At 46.9% G+C, this 22,454-nt stretch overlaps 1 protein-coding gene across 8 annotated transcripts; it reads right to left on the reverse strand.

Moving 5' to 3' along the window:
• Positions 1 to 228: 228 nt before the first annotated feature.
• Positions 229 to 22,148, reverse strand: TIAL1 (TIA1 cytotoxic granule associated RNA binding protein like 1). Of its 8 annotated transcripts, none has more exons than XM_056121034.1 (12): positions 21,786 to 22,136; positions 13,983 to 14,079; positions 9,356 to 9,505; positions 9,076 to 9,130; positions 8,828 to 8,915; positions 6,890 to 6,965; positions 5,300 to 5,417; positions 4,913 to 5,008; positions 4,716 to 4,800; positions 3,552 to 3,675; positions 3,082 to 3,221; positions 229 to 638 (listed from the first exon to the last, which is right to left on the reverse strand). In XM_056121034.1, the coding sequence occupies exons 1-12, from the start codon at positions 21,815 to 21,817 to the stop codon at positions 512 to 514; spliced, it is 1,188 nt and encodes a 395-aa protein (XP_055977009.1). In that variant the 5' UTR covers positions 21,818 to 22,136; the 3' UTR covers positions 229 to 511. The 8 variants fall into 8 exon arrangements, 7 of the variants coding, with proteins under 7 accessions (XP_055977009.1, XP_055977010.1, XP_055977011.1 ...); XM_056121035.1 differs by having other exon boundaries at positions 5,309 to 5,417; positions 21,786 to 22,135; XM_056121036.1 differs by having other exon boundaries at positions 9,356 to 9,454; positions 21,786 to 22,134.
• Between the last annotated feature and the right edge of the window lie 306 nt (positions 22,149 to 22,454).

Raw genomic sequence — 22,454 nt, forward strand, 5'->3', positions numbered from 1 at the left:
CAAAATCATGCACTTCTTCTGAATATCTCACTTTTCCCGCTGACTTCAAATGTGGTCCACCTTGGTTGGGGTAAGGGTGGGGAGTATCAAGGCTCAGGATGAACTTATATGTGATTCCCAGATTTTCACGATCCTCCCTTTTTTGCTCTTTTAAAAACACAGTGAATTAAAATACTGAACAGCAAGATAAAAATGGAATAGTATCTAAGAATCAAAATGTATTACCCATTTCTTATATCAAAATTTTTAGTCAGAATTGTCTTTATTGACTTTATTTTAGTTTTTGTACACAAAGAAAAATCATGTTCATATCCATCATGAACAAAAACTTAAAAAGGCAGAACTAGAAGACATGTGTCCTTCACCCAAGCAAAGCTGTCCTAAAGGTTCCAAACATTTCCATTTTTTAAAATAAATATTTCCACTTTCCGCTGTCTCCGTTCGTGTCTTCAGGGTGTCACAGGAAACTGAAGCTCTCGTGAACTGTGATTCTGCTCAGAGTCCCAGCTAGTCACTGTGTCTGGTAACTCGCCATGCCATATCCAGCTTGGTTGGGAGGAGGTATCACGGGGGGAGGGGCTTGTCCTTGGGGGGGCTGAGCACCGAATCCACCCATCCAAGCAGCAGAAGGTGATTGACTTGGAAGGGAAGAAAGGAAAACAGGCACTTATTAGGTAGAAATCCCTCTCCAAGAATCAAAAAACCTACAAAAAGGATCAAAGGATTGCTGCATGTGGGGCGAGAGAGAGCACAGTGGGTATAGCACTTGCCTTGCACACAGCTGACCCCAGTTCAAGCCCCAGGTGACCTCTCTAGAATGGTCTCCCCAGCCCAGCAAGAGTGATCCCTGAGCACAGCTGTGAGCCCCGAGGAGGCACGGCCAGGTGTGGCCCAGAAACAAAACAAACAACAACAAAGAAGAAATTGCTACATATCCACACAATGTAGAGAGCATATTCTAATACCAGTCTTCAGGTTTTGAGGGGAAGGGCCCACACTTCCTGGTGCTCAGGGGACCATATATGGCGCCGGGAACTGAATTCCTAGTCTTGAAATTTTAAGATATTCACAATGTAACACAATGATGACTTTGGAGTATTTCAAAAGTGACTTTTTAAAAAAGAGAACAAATGATTCAATGCACTGTCCTTTCATCATACGCTGATTGCACACGTGACATACATTTATTTATTTATTTATTTATTTGGAGCCTACTCGGATTGGAGTCGAGCATCCTCCACCCAGATCCTCCAAATTCCAGTAGGCGGGGGTCACACCCACCAACTGGCCCCCTGGCGCCGTGTAATCCCATCAGCGGCCAAGACTCAGAGACTATAAAAACCAGATCCCGGAGGGAGAACAGTGCAGTCTCCTGCCCCCGCGCCTGGCTGTTCCTCGCCGGGGCCCATTGGAGGGAGCAGGTTGAGCTTTCCTCCCCGCCCCGACCAGGGCTCCAGCAGCCGACAACCTCCAGGACCAGACACCACCATGCTGAGACCACTCTCCGCACACCTGAAGGTACCGGCAGAGGGACAAAGCCACGTGGGTTCCGGGGCCGAGATCTCCAAGCCTACTCGGATTGGAGTCGAGCATCCTCCACTCAGATCCTCCAAATTCCAGTAGGCGGGGGTCACACCCACCAACTGGCCCCCTGGCGCCGTGTAATCCCATCAGTGGCCAAGACTCAGAGACTATAAAAACCAGCTCCTGGAACCGCGTGGCCGCGCGACATCTTATTATCTCATTCCTACTTTGGACAAACTGGCAGGCTATAGAATGTAGCCTGCCCACACGGCAGAGTCTGGCAAACTCCCCGTGGCGTACCAAATATGCCAAATACCAGTAACAATGATGGGTCTCATTCTCCTAAAGAGCCTTGAATATAATCTCAGGGCTAGGATGAAGGAGACGTTACTGGGGCCTGCTCGAGGCAACTGACGAATAACAGGATGATCTGTGATCTGTGATTTATTTTTTTAAATCTGGGGCCATGCCTGGTGATGTTCAGGGCTTACTCCTGGCTCTGCACGCAGAAATTCCTCCTGGTGGTGCTCAGGGGGCCACATAGGGTGCCAGGGATCAAATCGAGTCATCTGCATCCGTGACAAGTGCCCTAACCACTGCACTACAGCTCTGAAACATCATTTGAACTTGTAAGGAATTTTTAAAACATGGTGGGAATCAATGAAAATTGAAGTCTGGCCTAACCTAGGGAGAAAAATGGACGAAAACACCCTACCAATAAAACAAAAAAGTTAGAGTCAAAGATACTGCTCAAAGATACTGCTCTGCACACAGGAGGCCAGTTTTAATCCTGAGCACCGCACGGTCTCCTGACCCCTCCCCACCTCCAACAAGGAATGAACCGCCTGATGCGCTGCCTGGTGTTGGCCCCCAAACAGTAAAACCACTACAGTTTAAAAAGAGTTAATTACTTTGTGTCAGACAAATTTTCATACAAACTAACAGGTATACATTTTATTACATTCCTATTTTAGCAAAGATACTTTCCAAAAAATTCCCTTTGTAACTAGGTTAAAAAATTATTTTTTAAATTTTACTTTTTGCTTTTTGGGTCATACCCGGTGATGCACAGGAGTTAGTTACTCCTGGCTCTGTACTCAGGAGTTACTCCTGGCGGTGCTCAGGGGACCCTATGAGATGCTGGGAATCGAACCCGGGTCGGCTGCGTGCAAGGCAAACACCCTACCCGCTGTGCTATCACTCCAGCCCCCCCAAAACACAAATTTTTGTTTTTGACCATAAATCACTTTTCTGATGATTTCTACAAGTTCAAAATACAATGTACAGGAACAGATACGATTCTGATAAAATACAATTTTTCTTAGGACTGAACCTGTTTCTGGGGCTGAGAAAGAGAGACAGGACAGCACGAGGGTGTCTGCCTCGCACGCAGCTGACCCAGGTTCCATCCCCAGCACCACATATGGTCTCCCAAAGCCCACCAAGAGTGACCTCGAAGCGCAGAGCTGGGCACAGGCTCTGAGCACTGCTGGATGTGCATTCCGCCAACCCCACAAAAAAGAAAAAAAAAAGAAGGGAAAATCCCGAACAACTTACTCTACTCCAAATCCTTGCTGGTTCCACGGCTGGCCGTAGACCCCGTAAGGCGGCACCTGCCACCCATTGGCCATGTACTGTCCGTACTGTTGTGGGTTCCCATATACTTGGCTCCACTGGCCCCACTGGCTATAGTCGACCTAAAAGAAAGCAAACGGCAGTTTTAGGGGCCAGATAGGAAACACAGCATTTGAAGAAAGTGGGAGACAAGGAAGAGAAAAACTAAGTAAGCACCCTTATGTGAATAGGACTCTGTTATTTATCATTGTCTAAGTTTATTGGGGTGGTGACACCTGTGAAAAGAAAGTATTAAAATTCAGTTAATACCGCAAAATCACTTTGGAAACAGCATTAACAAAATCAACCGAAAGCAGCAATATGCTCTAAACTCTCGTTATTTATAGAGGTCTCTAAAGCTTTTAGTAGACATGCAAGGAAACCTTAAAAGGCAGTACGGAAAATGGAATTACCTGTTGGAAGTTTTTAGTCATATCAGGAGATTCTTTACCCCAATAGCATTTCACAACATGTCCTTCAATCGTGGTACCATTCACCGACACAATGGCATGGGCGGCGCTTTCGTGGGTTGAAAATCTAAGAAAGGAAGGTAATGAGGGTTTGTCTTCCCTGTCCTCGGCTATGCGAGGTGTAGGGTCGCCAGGACCCCCGGCCACAGCTCGGGCCTTTGCTTCTCGAAAGTCAGGGAGCCAACACAGGTAGGTTCTCAGGTGCCCAGTCAGAAACCGACCCCCGTCTCACCCCTGGCCCTGTCTCGTGCCCCAAGCACCGCCGCTGGGGTCATGGTGGCCCCCAGTACTGCCGGGTCCAAGCAGCAACATCTTCCCTAGCCCTGGTCTCACAGGTGGCTGACACGGGTTCAATCCCAGGGGCGCCCACATGTCCCCCAAGCACCGCTATGTGTGGTCCCCCAAAACAGAAAATCACCGGATATGGCCCGAAGTGACCCCTAAACACTGCTTAGAAGCCCTCATCCAGGCACCCCCTGAGAACGAGTGTGTGATGCAGAAAGCCGTTCATTTCTGTCTACCGGGTACATTCCTAGGGTAGGAATGCGAGGAACGGAAAGTTGGACACCCTGGGCTGGGGAGAGAGCTCAGCGCCCGGGTTTGGTCAGACCCCCCAACCCCATCCCCAGCATGGAGACCCTCGTGGTGCTGCTCGTACGTGACAACCAGTGTGTGACTGGGCATCTCGGTCACAAACGGGAAAGGGGGAGCACACACATACATATGTGCACACACGTGCGCGCACCACACACACACACACACACACACACACGCAAACAAGCTTGGACAGCTGAAGGAGCTGAGCAATGCTTTTTTGTTTGGTCTGGTTTTGGGGTCACACCTGGCTGTGCTCAGGGCTTACTCCTGGCTCAGCACTCAGGGATCATTCCTGGCAGTGCTCGGGGGACCCTATGCCGGGGATCGAACCTGGGTCAGACAGGTGCAAGGCAAGCGCCCTACCCACCATGCTACTGCTCTTGCCTCAAAGGAGATAAACGTAATGGAAATGACAGAGCAAATCTGATTATAATGATCAGATTTGATAATAACATAACAACAACAATAACAACAACAACAATAACAACAACAACACGTGTCTAATTGTACCTGACAAATGAATAGCCCTTCTCTGGAAAAACTCGGATTTCCATAATCTGCCCAAACGGTGAGAACGTCTGTCTCATAAGCTGATCTGAAAAACAAAACCACCAAAGAATAGTCAGGCATGTCAGGTGTATCATTAAACTGGGACCAATGGTGCTGAGGCTCCCCAGAGAAGGGGACCAAAACCCGAAACACTGTACCTGTTAACCCGGAAGCAATTCCTCCACAGTACACTGTGCAATTTTTGGGACTTGACTGGTTTACTACATCTTCAAATCTCAACTGCTTAGTGTTATCTACATGCAGAAAGAAGAGAAAATGCTGGTGGTTGCCGAGGATTATAAAATCGATCATGACATACTATAAGATACGCCTCGATAGGAAAAAACACTGCATTTTTCCTTGAGGTTGGGTATATATATATATATATATATATATGTATATATATATAAAAAATAAGAAGGCTCAGAGCTCATGACAGACAAATAGAAACAATCTTATAACGCGACTAAGATTTGAATTCTGAGGAATCAGGTCTATACTAACACCATGTGTGGGGACCCCAGGCTTTCTCACACTCAGCAGACCTTCCTTACTTTCTTGTGTGCTCTTCGGCGCGGGCGGCTTGCGTGTGGCCCAGTTGGTTCTGATCTGCCGGCCGCCCAGCCACTGGCCTCCCATGTGCACAATGGCATTTTCTGCATCCTGAGGAGGGAAAAGAAAGCGATCAGGAACCCGGGAGACACACCAAGTACGGAAGACCCAGGCAGGCAAGAGAAAATGCTGACGTTGCGGGCTCAAGACAGCGGACTGGTGAAGGCAGCACAAAGCTTTCTCAGCGCGGAAACCAACCCAGTACCACAGGAAAGTGATCTGAACCTCAGTGATTCAGAAAACACACTCAGATTCATAATTTCAGATTACCCAGACAAGACAGAAGGGGTAAGAGAAACTGATCCCTATCCAAATATGTAGAGGGCTGAAAAAGTGTCAGCACCCCACAGCCAGGTATGCGGCTCCGTGGTGGGGCACTGCCCTTGCACGGGTAAGGTCCTGGGCTTCGTCCCAGCACCGCAAGTACCGAGCACTGTGGGGGCTGACTCGAAGTTCCAAGTTAGGAATGGCCAATGTGACCCCCAAACTAAAAATTCACTGATTAAAGGGGTACAATACCCACCAATCGTTTCTAAATATTCTATTTATTTTTAAAATTGTGGGCCATACCCAGCCAGTAACCAGGGGTTACTCTTGGCAGTGCTCAGGGGACCACACGCTAGAGATCACACCAGGACAGCCATGGGCACGACAAGCACCTTAACGTACTGGCATCTCTCTCTGGCCCTGAAAACTCATTTGAAAAAAAAAAAAACGGCCTTCAGAATCATGAATCAGAATACTGTAAAAATGCTTGTCTACCTAGAGTTGGAAAGATAGTCCGGAGGGGAGGGCGCCTGTCTTGCTTGTGGTCAACGTGGGTTCAAGCCCCGATACCCCGTATGGTCTCTTAAAAACTGGTTAGGTTAAAATGTTTACATAAACATCTACTTTACGATTCGATGTTACAAAGTTCACACGGAACGCTTATTAGTTTGGTAGCCCTTTTCTTAAAGAATCTACACAAAAATTAAGGTGAGTTGTTTAAATTTCCTAATTTGCTAGTCACGAACATCCCAGCTACAAAAGTTCTGTAAGAAGTTAAAACAGCAACGTTCAGTTAAGTGGAACAGAATTCAACTTCCCTCCGGCCTGAGATGTTTTCCGGTCACTTAAGCCTCACTCCTAACACGTCCCTCCACTCCCCCACGTGAAAATGCAACCGGAATATTCTTCCTTGCCCTCAGCCCACTCTCTCCTAGCTACTTATTTTCAAGCTGAAGAAAAAATAAGGGACTGGGGCGATAGCACAGCGGGTAGGGCATTTGCCTTGCACGTGGCCCACCCGGGTTCGATTCCCAGCATCCCATATGGTCCCCCAGCACCGCCAGGAGTAATTCCTGAGTGAAGAGCCAGGAGTAACCCCTGTGCATTGCCGGTGTGACCCAAAAAAAAGAAAAAAGAAAAAAAGAAAACGCACACCTTGGATAAGAGCTGTCTACAGCTGACATCAAAGAATAGTTCCGTTTCAGACTAATGACAATATTTTGCATCGCATTTAAATTTGGGCCGAGAGAACGTACCAGTTTGTTATAAAAAGACACGAACCCATAGCCTTTGGACTTTCCAGTCGCCATGTCTTTGACTACTCGAGCGTCCCTGTGAAAAGAAGCACGGCTCAATGAGGGGAGGAAGAGTCATCCTCAAAAATAAAAACTAAAAGGAACCACACACACTGTATTGTGAGCATTTTTTTAAATAAAATTCCAGTTAGCCCTAATTAACTACAGCCATTCCTGAACTCTCCCTAACGCTTCTTTACCTGTTAGAAAAAAGCAGTAGGACAAAAACATGTAATAAACATGCAACCTAATCACATAGCCTGTGCTGTCTAAACTAAAACGCTCAAATCTGAAGATTAATAGAAACAATAGTTTCCTTCTCTAAATTTCTACTGGCTAGTGTCTGCTAAGGTTTACTGGTTCTATAAATCACTGTAACAATGCTAGCTAGTTTACCATGCAATCTCTAAATAGTTAAATGTCTTCTGCCTAGTGATACAAAATATATGAAATATTAAAAAATTGAAAAAGAGGAAAAAATAGGAATTAAAAAGGCATACATGGCCTGTTAACAGATTTCTTTATTTTTCTTGGTCAATTCTCTACCATCATTTTGGAGTTTGGGCAGCTGTAAATTTTGAAAAATTGACATTTTCAGAGATTTAAGAAAGGAGAATAAAAAACTAACAACAATGCTAATAAGCACACCAGTACGAAAACAACAAATTTACACAGAAATTTTAGTGAGTAAGTTAAAATGATTGGAAATATAGAACTCCACTGAATATAGAATGTTAAAATGTAAATACTAAAATATGTATATATCAATAATGTATAATAAGAATAAATAGAAACGAGAAAAAAAATCTACAACTGAGTTCCAGTGTGCACAGTTCCTTGCAGTTAGCCTTCAAGCTCCTGTCCATTCTTATGAGCAATTCTGCAAAATAACCAGAATGCTATTACTTTTAATTGTGACTTGGACTTTAGAAAAACTGCAGGTCTCAGGTATAAATAAAGATCGAAAAACAGCAACCTGTATCATTCTTAACACTGATTTTTAAAGCAACATTACTTACCACATTTAGAGATTAAAAAGCAAAGCAAATACCAAAACAGAACATTACGAATTAAATCTTTCTTTCAAACAGACTTGCAGAACAACAAATTGTGTAGGTAAAAGAATTGTTGTTCTTAGCCAAAACTTATTTCGGTAAAGTACTTTAAAGGTACAGAAAATAAACACATAAACTGTGATACGCATTTTAGAGAACTTATAACCACTTTATATTTCCCAATATATTTCATTAAGTAAAAGACAATGAAATTTGAGCATAAACTTTCTTAAAAGTTAAAGCACATTTAGGCCCTAACTAGCAGAATCAAATATTACTAACAATGCGGAGAGAAAAAAGAATCTACTAATTAATCCAAGGCTTATGGTTTAGACAGTGAAACATTTTAATACGTAATACCATTTTCAACTAAAATGTTAAAACACATTTATCATTTTAATTAAACATGTACATTTTCAATTTAACGACAAGAGATACAAGATTTACCTATTTTCCCCACTTACAAACTCCTATAAATATGTAGTACAGAGCATACATAACATTGATCATTAACTCTTTATCTTGAACCACTAGATCTTTAAAACATTTGACAAAAGTTGAGCTTTGTAAGTTTCACCACCCAAACATCTGCTTTAGAGATAACAAACAAAATCACTTAAAACTTCTTAACATATTATACACGGGATTAGATGAAAACAAGACCCCAAAACAGTAAAATGACATTAACACTTTCAACAACATCTATTAATCAAAATAACAAAACAAACAAACAAACAAATTAAAAAAAATCACACTAGGGAAAGAAAACTTCAATTCTGATCCAAGTTTATCATACACAGTTCGGCCTATCACTACCGAGTATAGTATTGATCGTGATACTTACGATATTTTACCAAAAGGGGCAAATGCCGATTTGATATCTTCTGTTGTAATTTCTGGACTCAAGTCCCCAACAAACACATGGAAGTGATCTGAAATCAAAGCATTTGGTAATCAAATACTCAAGAATTCATCCACTCAACTTTTCGAGGGAGCACGAAGGGAAGGAAAAAAAAAACCCTGAACAAGCAGATAACGCTGCCGGGATCATTTCCGACCACTGCCACAGTGAAACGCAGCACGAGTACTTACTGGAAGTATCTTTTTTCTGGCTACTTGGTGTTGTTGCCCAGTTTACTTTGACCTCCTAAAAATAAAGATTATATTTAAGACGATTATTAGGCATGCCGTCGGAAATCGCGACACCGCTAATCAAATAATGATCAAGCAGGACTCTTTTTGTAAAGGCACCGGACTGAATAAAGCGAACCGTCACGTGGAAGAGCTGAATGAGTTTGAAACCCTGACACGAAGGAACACGCGCTACTTGGACATGCACATGAGACACGGTATCATCATTCTATCATCTTACCTTTCCCAAAATTTTTCTCCCATTCATAGCAGCTAATGCAGCAGCTGCATCTCTGTGTTCATAAAATTCCACAAAGCAATATGGGTCATTGCTTGTATGCTGCAAAACAGAAAATCCAACAGAAGAGTTGACCCTTCTGCTATCGGGTTGCTGAGAAGAAAATCCAGGAGAAAACATTACTGACAGCTAGGAATGTACACGGTGAGATTGCATAAGTTCATGAAAGCCTAACACTTTAAAGATGAGATTTACAGCCGTGACTGACTTGCACCTGAGAATATTTCCGTACTCAAACAGAACTTATAAAAAGCCACTTAGAAGCGCGATGCATTAACTGTTTTAAATTCTAGGGAAATAGGCAAAACACAACATAGAAGTTCGTTAAACCAAACAAAATGCCAAGTTCACATCTGAGAACAAAGGACCACTTCTTACCACACCTCTTCTTTCCCAACATTTTCAAAAGGATGAGTTCTATTTACATTCATAAACCGTATCTCAGGACTATAAAAAATACAGAAATGAATCCATTTCACAAACTTCCTACCTGAGCAACATAGGAATAGTGCTATACGTGATGGTATTAGGTCCAAGACAAGATTCTGTATTTCAGATAAGGAAGGAATGAGAATAAAGACACACAACTTTGGGATTTAGAATCAGTTGTTAATATGACTGCCCAAAAATATCCTAATGTACAGAGATTCTACATGTTTGAAATTTAAATTTGGGGGGCCGGAGTGATAGCACAGCGGGTAGGGCGTTTGCCTTGCACGCGGCCGACCAGGGTTCAATCCCCGGCATCCCAGATGGTCCCCCGAGCGCCGCCAGGAGTAATTCCTGAGTGCAGAGCCAGGAATAACCCCTGAGCATCGCTGGGTGTGACCCAAAAAGAAAAAAAAAATTAAATTTGGTCTTCCAACCAAGCAAACAAACATTGGTAATCAAGTTTTTCTGAAATATATGCACAAAATATTCCAGGACAAAGCTACAACTTTCTATCATAAAACCAATAGAAGAAATATTAGATATATCATACAACACTATATCTGACAGTTGCTGTCAAGCAGGCACTTGAAAAGATAAGAAAGTAATACTAAACAAGTTTATTACCTTCCAAAGTAGAAATAAATTTTTATCAAACTACAATCCACACCAACAGTAGAAATAGTTTTTTAACATAAGACAAAGTATTCATCATGGATTCATATAAAAGGTCCTTTAAAAAAAAACACTTAATATAGAGAATTCTAATTGCACTTACAAAGGGGATAAAAATACCGATAAAGTAAAGATCTTTCAACCATCACTGTTTTCCATTCCAGGAAAGTTTTAGAAGAAAAATCCAAAACAAGGCACCTAAAACAATACTGACGAAGCAACCAGAGGCATTTCCTTGAGGGAAAGAAAGCATGGTCATTAATGCTGACAAGGAAACTAAGGCCCTCACACGAAATCGACCATCGCAGTCACTGGAACACCCTCTTCAATGGCAGAGAAAGTAAGCCTGAGAAACGACTCCAGATAAAAACACGCACTCAGATTACTCTCGAAAAGAGTTGACATTTACCAGTAACATTCAGTGAAGAAATGACTTCCAGGCAAATAAAAAGTGAAAACCAGTAGCTGATTCCCCCCTTAGTCCCTCCTCTTGAGACTACCCTGGCCGTCTCTCAGGAAAACACTCATTAACCATGGCAGAACACGCAGTGGGTGCGGGATGGGGGGGGCAGGGGTCCAGGAACAAAGGGTTAAGCTAGTCTACTCATGCATACTGACTGCAGGCATCCATCCGACCAGTAGCAGGCCCGATCCCATTCAATGTACCACATCCACAGATTCACAACCACACTGCAGTGCATTTCCTTTAAGACCCCATTGAGATTTTTCACATTCCAACTGCTACAGATGATAAAACTTCTTTGCCTTAGAACCGATGACATACAGAATATTAATGCATCTGTTACAGCACATCAGGAGAAGAGAGAATCAGAGGAAAATAGTAAAATTCAGGAATTTTTCACAGACTCACATGAAATGCATGACAGAAGCAGCTAGTCTGCTGGGGCTCATGCCCTTGGGAGCTCCTCACACACCCCACACCACCGCCACCACCGAGTGACACTCTGAAAATCAGTTGGGTCCTTACCTTAATTGTTGCCACCAATTTTTGTTGGATGACATAAATACCAAGACAGAGAAATATCAGATTTTACAACTACTTACAAGTTCAAAGTACAAGTCGTTGAATAGAAATTACAAAGATTTATTTCAAATCCTTTAGTCCTCGAATGGCTATATAATATGCACACAGGTTTAAAAAAAAAATTCTGTCAAAAGAAATGATCAGATTTCACCAACATTCTCCCAGGGACCTTTCCCTTCTCCCCTACTCTCCTAGACCCATTCCGGCCAGCTTCCAACCAAGCTCACCGCTGACACTTCTGGCCGAGTTCAGACACTTCTCTGTCACCCGTGACCCCTTTTCTGCGCCTGACTTTCGGATGGGTTTCAAGTATCTTCATGAACTTCTTTCTCAAATCTAAGAGTGCTGGAACGGAACTCCCGAGTCTCACCACCGCCCCAGGCAGCCTGTCTGTCCCTCACTCAGTCACCTCATTAGAAAAACAGCATCTGCCGGAAGAGAATCAATCCTAGCTAGGCCTCGCTGTCCTTCCCACCAGACCCCACCACCATTCCAGATCCATCGATTCTGCCTCACCACGTATCCGGAATCTACTCTCTACTTCAAAGGCTGCCACGCCACAGAAGAAGCCCCCGGCACCCCTGACCTAAAATCAACCCGCCTGGCGCTTCTCCTTCCACTCTGCCACCTGCCGTTCTTTTTCTACACAACAATCATTCTCCAGTTAGTATCTTCAAAAGGCAAACCAGAGCCCTTCGTTCCTTGCTGAAAATCCCACTGCAGCCACAGAATAGAACGCAAATTCTGTCACGAACCCTCCCTCAAATTCCCACATCCCCTTCTGTTCACTGCCCTCCACTCCCCCAGATCCAGCCCTCTGGGTCTAAGATCAAAACACATCAAGGCCTTTGGGGTTGCCATTTCTTCTTTGACATCTTACTTTTAAAACGGTACCGTGGGGTCAGAGAGATAGGACAGCGGGCAGGGCGCCTGCCTTGCAAACACGTGCCTTGCATGTGTCCAGGTTCAATCCCGGGCACCCCAGATGGGCCTCAGAGCACCGCCAGGCACCGTCCGCAAATCCACATAGAACTCCTGAGCGCTGCTGGGTGTGGCCCCCAGACAAATAAACAAAAAGCATCATCTTGTCACTCTAGGTGACGTTCTCCCTTACTACCTAGCCTAAACGGCACCAACTCTCCAACGTCCCGGAACCATTTCCCTCTCTGTGCCTTACTCCTAACAGGAGGATCTGTGCACTCGTTTATCAACAGTACTTTCCCTAGGGTGACTGTACACGGGCGGGAAACTCACTTGGGGGACTCTCCATTCTATTTCTAGTGCTCCAACAAGTGCCGCGCACAATGCCATTTTATTAGACAAAGAATCAATGAGTAAGTAATCAAAGGTAGAAAGGAAGAGTAACAATTACCAGTTAAGTAAGCGGTCCGGAGGCCAATTTACCATACAGATTTCTCATAGTTCTCTGGTTTGAGATCTAACATGATCTCCGCCAGTACTAAGACTGCGTATCTTCACCAACTTGTGCGACTAGCCCAGCCCAACTATGCTCCGGTCTGTCCATCTACCAGGCTGGATTTAACGTTCTCTCGACCGGATATCCCTTCTTCCCTACACTCTTTTCTAGCCCGAGTCTCTATTACTCGCTTTCTGGGCCTCCGGAGGACACTACACTGAAGGCGGCTGGAGGGGTCCAAGCCCCTGCCCACCCGCCCCCGCCCTTCCCCCAGCGCTTGAGACCGTCCCTGGGACACTGTGAAATTCCCTGGGCTCCGGCTGCCTCCTTCCCCACTGCATCCCTGGCCCCAAACACGACAGAAGGTCGGAGAAAATGTAGATGAAGAAAAAGGAAGAGGAGAACAAACGGAAGTGTAAGTCACGAGACACTGCGACAGTCTTTAGCAGAAAAAGTAAAAAAAAGACTACCCTCACAATTTAAAATCCCACCGACGAAAGCACAGACATTAGCACTGATTAAAAATAAAAAGGCACCTGATGCTGCATTGTTGACAATAACCTAACCTTCCACAGATGCCAATTCTATTTCACATGCACACTATTTGAATAGTTAACAATTCTAAACGGACTCCCAAGAAATAAGATCTAATTTCTTTGAACACCAAGATAGGCTCTAATGAAACTTTTTAGACCACGAGAAGTACAGCGTTTAAAAAGGGTGTTTGGGGGTAACAGCTCAGAACCTTTGTCCTCTCAAATACAGCACTCTAAACCTAGTCCAGCCAAGTCAAAGACGCCAACACACAAAAAAGGAATTGATCAGGATAACTGAGGGCTCAAAATGATCTAAAAAGAATTTGGTAATGTTCAACCTCACCCAGGCTTCACATGTGCAGGGCCCCTGAGCCGTGAAATACATTATAAAGCTAGTATCATAAAGTGGTGTTCTTCAAGATGTCAATACCATAACCAACTCCCAGCACAGACACGGGGAGAGCTTACCTCTGTTATCATTTTACAGCTTTTACAGGGCCCGATCTGACTGAATAACTGAAGGATGAGGACTTCGGTCACATCTCTCGAGAGGTTACCTACGTATCTGCATGAGGAGGAGGAAAAGACATGGTCAGCAATTTCCACTGCTCTTTCATTTGCGTTTCCTCTGTCTTCAGTAGCATTCTTCTAATTTAAGGGACCGGAGCCAGAGTTCAGCGGGTAGGACGCTTGTCTCGCACACAGCCAACCAGGTTCAACTCCCGGCATCCCAGACGGTTCCCAGGGCACCACCGGGGGCAATTACTGAGCACAGAGCCAGGAGTAAGCCCCGAGAATGGCTGGGTGGGACCCCCAAACAAACAAAAATCCCCCAAATTTCCTAATTAAGACCCATCTTCTGACAGTTGAGAAAGCAACACTTATTCTTAGGCCACTACAGCGTCACTTCCAAAGACAAACCAATATGGCTGGGCATATACCACTCCTCCCTTTCATGTGGTCAAATAAAAATAACAAAAATATAAAGCGGTCATAGGTAACTATAATGGATAGATTCAAATACAATTTAAAATTACGCGTAACATACACACAATACACAAATACTTATTAAAACATCTGATCATCAAGGGCTATTAGGTACAAAGTGAGTTCGTCTTTGAGCCTAACCAAAGCAATTATACAAAGAAGAAGAATAAGAAACACAGAAAAGAAAGTTTTGTGTGGTTAAATAACATTGTTCCGAATGGGGTCTCCACTGTGTGGCTTTAGGACAGCCGGGCACAGAGACAGTTTGTTAATCCAAATGCCCAGGGGCTGGGACGGTCAGAGGCCCAGGGTAGCTCCTGGGAACCCCTCCCCAAACCAGTATCAGAAACAACAAAACACATTTCTCTGCAGATAACGAAGGCTAAAGACTTCTTTGTATTTCCTTTATATTAAATATATCAAATATATTCATTCTATGTAAGAAATGTGAAATACAGCTAAGTTTTAAAAATAGAAAGGCACCCCTCTAGACACACACTCTCCTCCAGAGTCGTTTTGGTTTTATCTTGTATCATGGATTTCACTGAATTTACCTTACTCTACTGCTGAAATCCAGAAAGAAGTACTATTATTATTATTATTATTATTATTTTGGTTTAGCAGCTACAACTGGCTGTGCTCAGGGCTAACTCCTGGCTCTGCGCTCAGGGCTCAATCCCTCCTGGAGGCGCTGGGGGACCATATGGGATGCCGGGGATAGAACCCAGGTCAGCTGCCTGCAACGCAAACACCTTTCCCACTGTACACCGCTCCGGGTCCCGGAGAAGTCTTTTTGGTTTCTCAGGGTTTAATTCCTAAACTTTGCATCTGCTAGCAACAACCTCATAATCCACGTATTTGCTAATGGTTACCAGTTTCTATAAAGAATATTTTATTTTCCTAACTAGAAATGAATGCAACATCTGGAAACTTGGCTCTAAAACAAAACAACAAAACCAAGTCTTACATCTGTGATTACCATTTAAACACATAACAGTTTTATAACATAATACTCTAAAAGAAAAAAAGATACTGAGAAAAGCAAGGTTAAGTGGAACATTAAAAAAAAAAATTGGAAAAAAAAAAAAATTGGAGAGTGAGAGTACAGCAGATCAAGCTCTTGCCCAGCACAGTCCCCTGATGAGAGCCAGCAGTAATTTCTGAGTGCAGAGTCAGGAGCAACCCTGGGGTATTGCTGGGTGTGGCCCTTACACCCCCCAAAACAACGACCAAAAAAAGCCCCCAAAATAAAACAGAAGTTAAATGTTCCTTCGCAGCAGACCAGACCAAGGACGGTCATTCTGGCCCTCTTTTCCTTCTAATTGTAAGTACAGCAACCACAGGCCATCCCGTGATAAGACTTTTTCCAATAGTAAGAGAAGTCCTAAGATTATTGCCTATTCCTTTTTAACTCGTAAGGGTTTGGGATTTGTGGGCCTATGAGTCATATATATTTGGGGGGGGGGGGTGTTTCAAGACAGACCAATCTATAAGGAAAATGAACAAGTGACCTTTGTCCTCCAAACAGCACCATCTAACCTGCAGTGCTAGTCAGTTCATTTCTACTGAGAGTGGATAAATGAATTTCCACATATTAAAGCTAAATTGTAACCTTTAGAATATTGTACTGTAGGGGCTGGAGCGATAGCACAGCGGGTAGGGCGTTTGCCTTGCACGCAGCCGACCCGGGTTTGATTCCCAGCATCCCATATGGTCCCCTGAGCACCGCCAGGGGTAATTCCTGAGCGCAGAGCCAGGAGTGACCCCTGTGCACCAGTGGGTGTGACCCAAAAAGCAAAAAAAAAAAAAAAAAAAAAGTTGTACTATAATTTCAATACTTTAAACAGTTCTAAATTTGCATTACTGTTTAATTATGGGCATATCCTTCCTTACCTAACAGCCACCAAAAAAGCTATCATTTAATACAACTTTTATTATGTTTATTTCTTCTTTTTTCTTTTTTTTTTGGTTTTTTGGGTCACACCCAGCAAGGCACAGGGTTTACTCCTGGCTCTGCACTCAGGAATTATCCATGGCAGTGCTCAGGGGACCATATGGGATGCTAGGAATCAAACCTGGGTCGGCCGCGTGCAAAGCAAATGCCCTACCTGCTGTGCTATTGCTCCAGCCCCTATTATGTTTATTTCTAGCCAGACAGAAAGGATTTCTAGAGATATCATTTATATATATTGTTTCAAGCATTGATGCCAAATTAAAAAAAAAGTCTAAGTTTTGAAAGTTGTGAAATATTTAGAGAGAAGTATATTTTAAGGGTTCTTATTTGTCAAATAGCACTGAAAATTCACTAGTGAAGCAGCAATTTCAAAAGTTAATACAGGGGCCAGAGGAATAGTACAGCAGGCTGGGCAATTTGCCTTGCGTGTGGCCGACTCGGGTTTGATCCCCAGCATCCCATATGGTCCCTGGAGCATCACCAGGAGTAATTACTGAGTGCAGAGCCAGGAGTAATCCCTGAGTATCGCTGGGTGTGACCCCTCCCCCCAAAAAACGCTAAATAAATAAAGCTCATTAAACCATATTAAACCATAATCTTAAAAACAAAAGCTATTATAGAAAGGAATGCCATCGTAACTGGGACATCTTAATTTAGCAAGATTAAAAGAACATAATTCACTATATACTTAACTTTATCCAAATCACATTTCCATCAAAGCTTTGTATTTCATTCATTTGCATATGCCCTCAATACACAGTAATAACTTTTTATCTTTCATTATATTGGGGTGCCCAGGGCTTACCCCTGGCTCTGTGCTTGAGGAATATGTGATTCCAGAGATCAAACGGTGGTTGACCACGTGCAAGGCATGTGCCTTAAACCTGTACTAGAGGGTAAGGCATTCAGCCACCCAGATTCCATCCCTGTCATCACATATGGGTCCCCGGAACCCAGCCAGGATTAACTCCTGAACGCAGAACCAGGACTAACCCCCAGGCATCACCGGGTGTGACCCAAAATCCAAAACCAAAACAAAACAAATCAAAACACACGAAAAACCTGTACTATCCCTCTGGCTTTCCATCGTTAATACTTAAAACAGAAACAGATTATAGTCTTAAAAATACTGCTCAAAATACTTTCACATTATCATAAAACTATCCCCAAATAAATAGTAATAAAAATATTTAGGGCAAAATGCTCAACATTTTCCTGCTAATATAGTCTCTCGGCAATAGAAGCTCTTTTTCCTTCTAAATTATGATTTCCAGGCTTCTCTTTCTGCTCTGGTTATGCAGCACTCAACATATTCTAAGGTTCCAAGGGCTTAAATAAAATTTCCAGGGGCTAGAGAGATAATACAGCAGGTAAGGCGGCACTTGCTACGCAAGTGGCAGACCCAAGTTTGGTTCCTGGCATCCCACCTGGCCCCCTGAGCACTGTCAGGAGTGCAGAACCAGGAGTAACGCCTGAACATCAGCAGGTGTGGTCCAAAACCCAAAGCAAATAAAATTTCAACTTGAAGACCACAAACTCCTAGATTGAGAGGCTTGGATTCAAGAGTAAAGAATCAGAAGTTTTAAACACGACTTTAATTCAAGGGGGGGAAACAGAGAAAAAGGCATACTTCAGGTCTACTTTGCCTTTCCAGGACAGGGACTACAGGAGGAGAATCATTCAAAATGGAAAACGATGCCTTTATCCCTCAGTGAGGTGACAATCGATACGATTTGGGGCTAGATTCTTGGCAGTTTCGCAGCAGGCAAAAGTTCATATTGCTAAACTACTTCCTCCGTCCAGCTGGGCAGAACTCTAAGCGAGGAGCACTGGGCCTTTCAGATAACCCCACTCCGACACCCAATGGGCTTCCACTCTGACCAGAGTGCCCAGGAGTTACCAGGACTTGAACCCAGCTTCAGTGGCTAAATGTCTAGAAGCAACATTTTTGCTTTTGCTCTCAGCACATTTCTATGTGAGAGATTTTGCACCAATATCCTCTGGTGGGCCTCCAACCAACCGATCAATAAGTCAATATTTTGTTTGAGGAGGGAGGGAGAGCAGAGGAAAGGTGCAGGAAACACAACTTAATCGACCAACTACAATGAAGGATACTGACTGACACACACACACACACGTAGGTTTTCAAGAAACAGCATAAATCAGTAAGGGCCTTAATTACTGCCATATTATAGCCAAATCCACAGTTTATGGCTGGCCAAGTATGTAACGGGATAAAAGAGCACGTTTCCCTCCCTGCTACTGCCCTTACATATTCAGGTCATACTCTAAATCACGGATTTATTTCCTCATTTTAACCAAGTCTCTTTCAGGAAGACAGACCAACTTTAAGACATAACCACTGCATAATAGGGTTTAATTCTAGACCCACAGTCCCTACCCATTTGGGTGCCTTTGGAGAACACACAATACAGCATGTGGATTGTGTCATCCTGAAGTCGAGACCCAGATACAAGATGGAGGAAATCACTGCACCCCAAGTCACCAGAAAAATAAGTCTGAACTGTGGGTCCTACAATGGCACCGCAATGTCAGACACTGCGGGGTGGCTCACACACCACTTAATTCTGTTAGAGACCACAGTACATGCTTCCCCCAGAGAAGTGTCAAGTGACAGTGAAGAACATCAGAAAAAAAGACCCTTAAAGCAACTATATGACAAACTTTAGGCTCAACATCAAAGCAATTCTATGCCACTTTAAATACCATCAAATAAATTAGTAATCATGGAGGTAATGAATATTTAAAGACCTACCTAGGCTATAAACACCATATTGCTTTCTGATGATAGAACCATATGTCTTAGCTTGTGTGTGTCTGCAGGGAAAAAAACCTCACTAGTAACACACAGGCATTTTAAGGAAACAGTTTTAACATCACTTTTTATTAAGAGTACATTCTTTAAAAATATACTAGCCAATCGAAAACCAAATCTACAGATCCCGGTGCAAAAGGAAAGTCGTGCCTCACACAGGAAGCCAAGGAAAGCCCTACTGGGAGATGGCACGCTCAGCCTCTCAAGTCAGGCAAAGTCTTCGTCAGGTTCTTGTCTTAACCAGGTTATTTGGTCTTTGAGGAGAAATATATAAAATGACCCAAGAAAGACTGCATTATTTTTCATTAAAATAGACACAGTTTCAATTGTGTGGCATTTCTTTTACCTAAAACTTTTATATTTGAATCCCCCCCCCAAAAAAAAAACCCACAAAAGTCGACCAAATCCCATTGACAGTTACATCTATCATTTAAACTCATTCGGGACTTTAAAATAAAGGACCTACAGTCAATGTCACGAAAAGCAGCACAAGCACTGTCAAATACTGCAGTGGCCCTTCTGCTGCTGTCCGGGAGAAAGTGCTGCAGGCCTCAGACCCTGGCAGCTACGGAGTCTAGTCTAAAAGCACCCTTCCCGCGGGGACGGGACGCCGGGGGAAAGGCAGAGGGCCAGGGCACAGTGACACCGGCTGCGCCACGAAGGTGCCACGAATCGGCTGCTTTCTGGCTCACAACACAATGTCACAGTTCCGAGAGCTGCACACAGGTGATTCACGTGTGTTTCGGAGAAGAACTGAACAGGAGGGAGAAGAAGGATCGTCTAAGTTTTTTCCAAAGTAGGCCAATTGATCTATTGGAAAAGATTTGGTGGGAACGAAGACCCACGCAAAGGCAGCCACAGGAATCAAAGGCACTGAACCTGCATATTCTGTGCGTTTGCTTGTGTCTGGACCCACCTCGCTCTGCTAAGGTACTGCCGCCACCACCTGTGCCTGGCGTGAGTGGCCAGGTGGCAGGCGGGCGCACTGCCCGCTGTACGACCGACAGCCCCGAAACAGCGGATTATCCAACAAGAGCCGAATCCCTCTCCTTTGGGTGCAAGATGGGGGTTTAGGAGGGCTTATACCCGGGTACGCGCAGGGCTTACTCCTGGCGGTACTCAGGGGACCGTGTGAGGATGCTGAGGATTGAACCCCGGTCGGCTGCGCGCAAGGCAAGCGCCCGACCCACTGTGATCCCCACTCCAGCCCCACGACCAGAAACTCTTCTTCAGGTACAGCCCCCACCGTGGACGACAGATGCGTCATGACACTGCCCACCAACTCTTCCGAAGCCAGGACCAGGCCAGGATGACATTTCAGACGTTTTTAGATACAAAGTAACTTTTGATCTCGGGGAAGTCCCCGCTAAGCAAGGTAGCGCTCCCAGATGCTTCCAAGGACCCGCCCCTGACCAAACACCAGGCCTGGGCTTCCAGACTCTCCAAAGGGCAGAGGGCAAGAGCGCGGCTTTTCCTGGGCCGAGGGGCGCCACGGGGGGCAGGCCCAGGGGGTCGGTCCGAGGGGGGCTCCGGCCGCCGCAGATGCCGGCGGATCCCGAGACGCCGGGAGGAGCGGCGGCGCGAAGAAAAAGAGAGCACCAGCGCCACCAAACCGGCGGCAATCCCGGACGCAGACACCCATCTGGTGGGCAGGGGGGTGGGGGTGAGGGGGGACACGGGGGGGGGGGGAACTTCACCCACCCGGCGCGACCCCCGGGGCCCCGCTCCCCGCTCCCCGCGCCTGACAGCCGCGCCCGGAGCACGCCCCGCTCCCCCGAGCACGGGGCGGGGGGCACCGGGGAACAACAAAGCGCGGCCGGCCCCGCCGTGCCACGGACCCGCGCCGCGTGCGTGCGCGCCCGCCCGCCCGGCCGCCCGGCCCGGGGCCCCCTGGGCGGGTGCGGGGGGCGGGTGCGGGGAGCGGCCGTGCTGAGTCATCACTCTCCGCTCGGGGCCGCCGCGGTTCATTCATTGGGGCGGGCGCGGGAGCGCGGCGGCGGCGGCGGGGCGCATCCCGGGCGGGCCGGCGCGGGGTGGTGCGGGGTGTGGGGGTGGGGGCGCGCCGCCCCGCAACTCCGCGCCCCGCCTGGGGGGCCGGGCGGCGGGAGAGGCGGCCCCGGGCGCCGGCCAAGTTAGCGGGCGCCCCGCGGGCGGCGCTGCTGACAGCCGGGGCACGTGGGGCCCCCGCGAGCCGGCGCTGGAGCCGGAGCCGGAGCCGGAGCCGCAGCCGCCCGGGCCAGCCCGGCCCGGCCCGCGAGCCCCCCGGGGTGGGAGTGGGGGTGGGGGTGAGGGCAGCCGGGCCGGGGCCCAGCCGCGGGGCCCCCCGCCCGCCCGCCCGCCCGCTACCGGGCCCTGACAGCCGCCGCCGGGCGCACGCTCGCCCGCCCGCCCGCCCGCGCCCCCCGGGGACGGGCCCGGCCGGAGCGCGGCAGCCGGGCCGGGGGCGGCGGGCATGCACCGGGGCGCCCGCGCCCGCCGCGCCGCGGGTACTCACAGGGTCCGGGGCTGCCCGTCGTCTTCCATCATGGTGGGTGCGACGGCGCGATCCCGGGAGCGGGGGGAGGGCAGGGCTGGGGAGGGGAGGAGGGGGCGGGGAGGAAGGGGAGGGGGGCTCCGGGCGCCGGCCGGGCACCGGGGCACAGGCACCGAACCCCGCGCTCGCTCGCTCTCCCCCCAGCCCGCTCCGGACACTGCGCCCCAACCAGGAGGAGCAGCAGGAGGAGGAGGAGGAGGAGGATGGACAAAATGGCCGCCGCCACCAGCCAGGCAGGAAACGGGCCAGGGCGCAGGCGCGGCCCGCCAGGTCACCGCTCGGCCCGGCCGCGGCGGCCTGCACGGGGGGCCGCGGGCCGGGGAGACGCCGGCGCCGGGCGGCGACGCTCACGCTGGCGCCGGGGGTCGGGGCGGGGGGCGGCGGCGGGGGTGGGGGGTGCCCGCCGGGCAGCCCGAGTCCAGCCAGGCCCCGAGGAGGCCGAGGGAGGGAGGCGGGCGCGGAGCGCGGGGAAGCCGGAGCGTCTCTGGGAATTGTGGTCCCGGAGCGGCGGGAGGGACGCGCGTGGCTCCGCGGGCTTCTGGGAACTGTAGTCCCGGGGCAGGGAAGAGAAGAGGCTTCTGGGAACTGTAGTCCGGGGAGGGGAGAAGAGGCTTCTGGAAACGAGTTCGG

Source organism: Sorex fumeus, unplaced genomic scaffold, assembly GCF_029834395.1.
Source record: "Sorex fumeus unplaced genomic scaffold, SorFum_2.1 ptg000043l, whole genome shotgun sequence".
Lineage (NCBI taxonomy): Eukaryota > Metazoa > Chordata > Mammalia > Eulipotyphla > Soricidae > Sorex > Sorex fumeus.

What these genes read in the sequence shown, in the direction of transcription:
- TIAL1 (XM_056121034.1), bottom strand. Translation starts at nt 21,817, where the DNA reads ATGATGGAAGACGACGGGCAGCCCCGGACCCT. An exon ending in GCTGTAAAATGATAACAGAG is followed by an intron (nt 9,506 to 13,982) that starts GTAAGCTCTCCC and finishes TTTTCTTCTCAG; the next exon opens with CAACCCGATAGCAGAAGGGT. An exon ending in CCAGAAAAAAGATACTTCCA is followed by an intron (nt 8,916 to 9,075) that starts GTAAGTACTCGT and finishes CTTTGATTTCAG; the next exon opens with ATCACTTCCATGTGTTTGTT.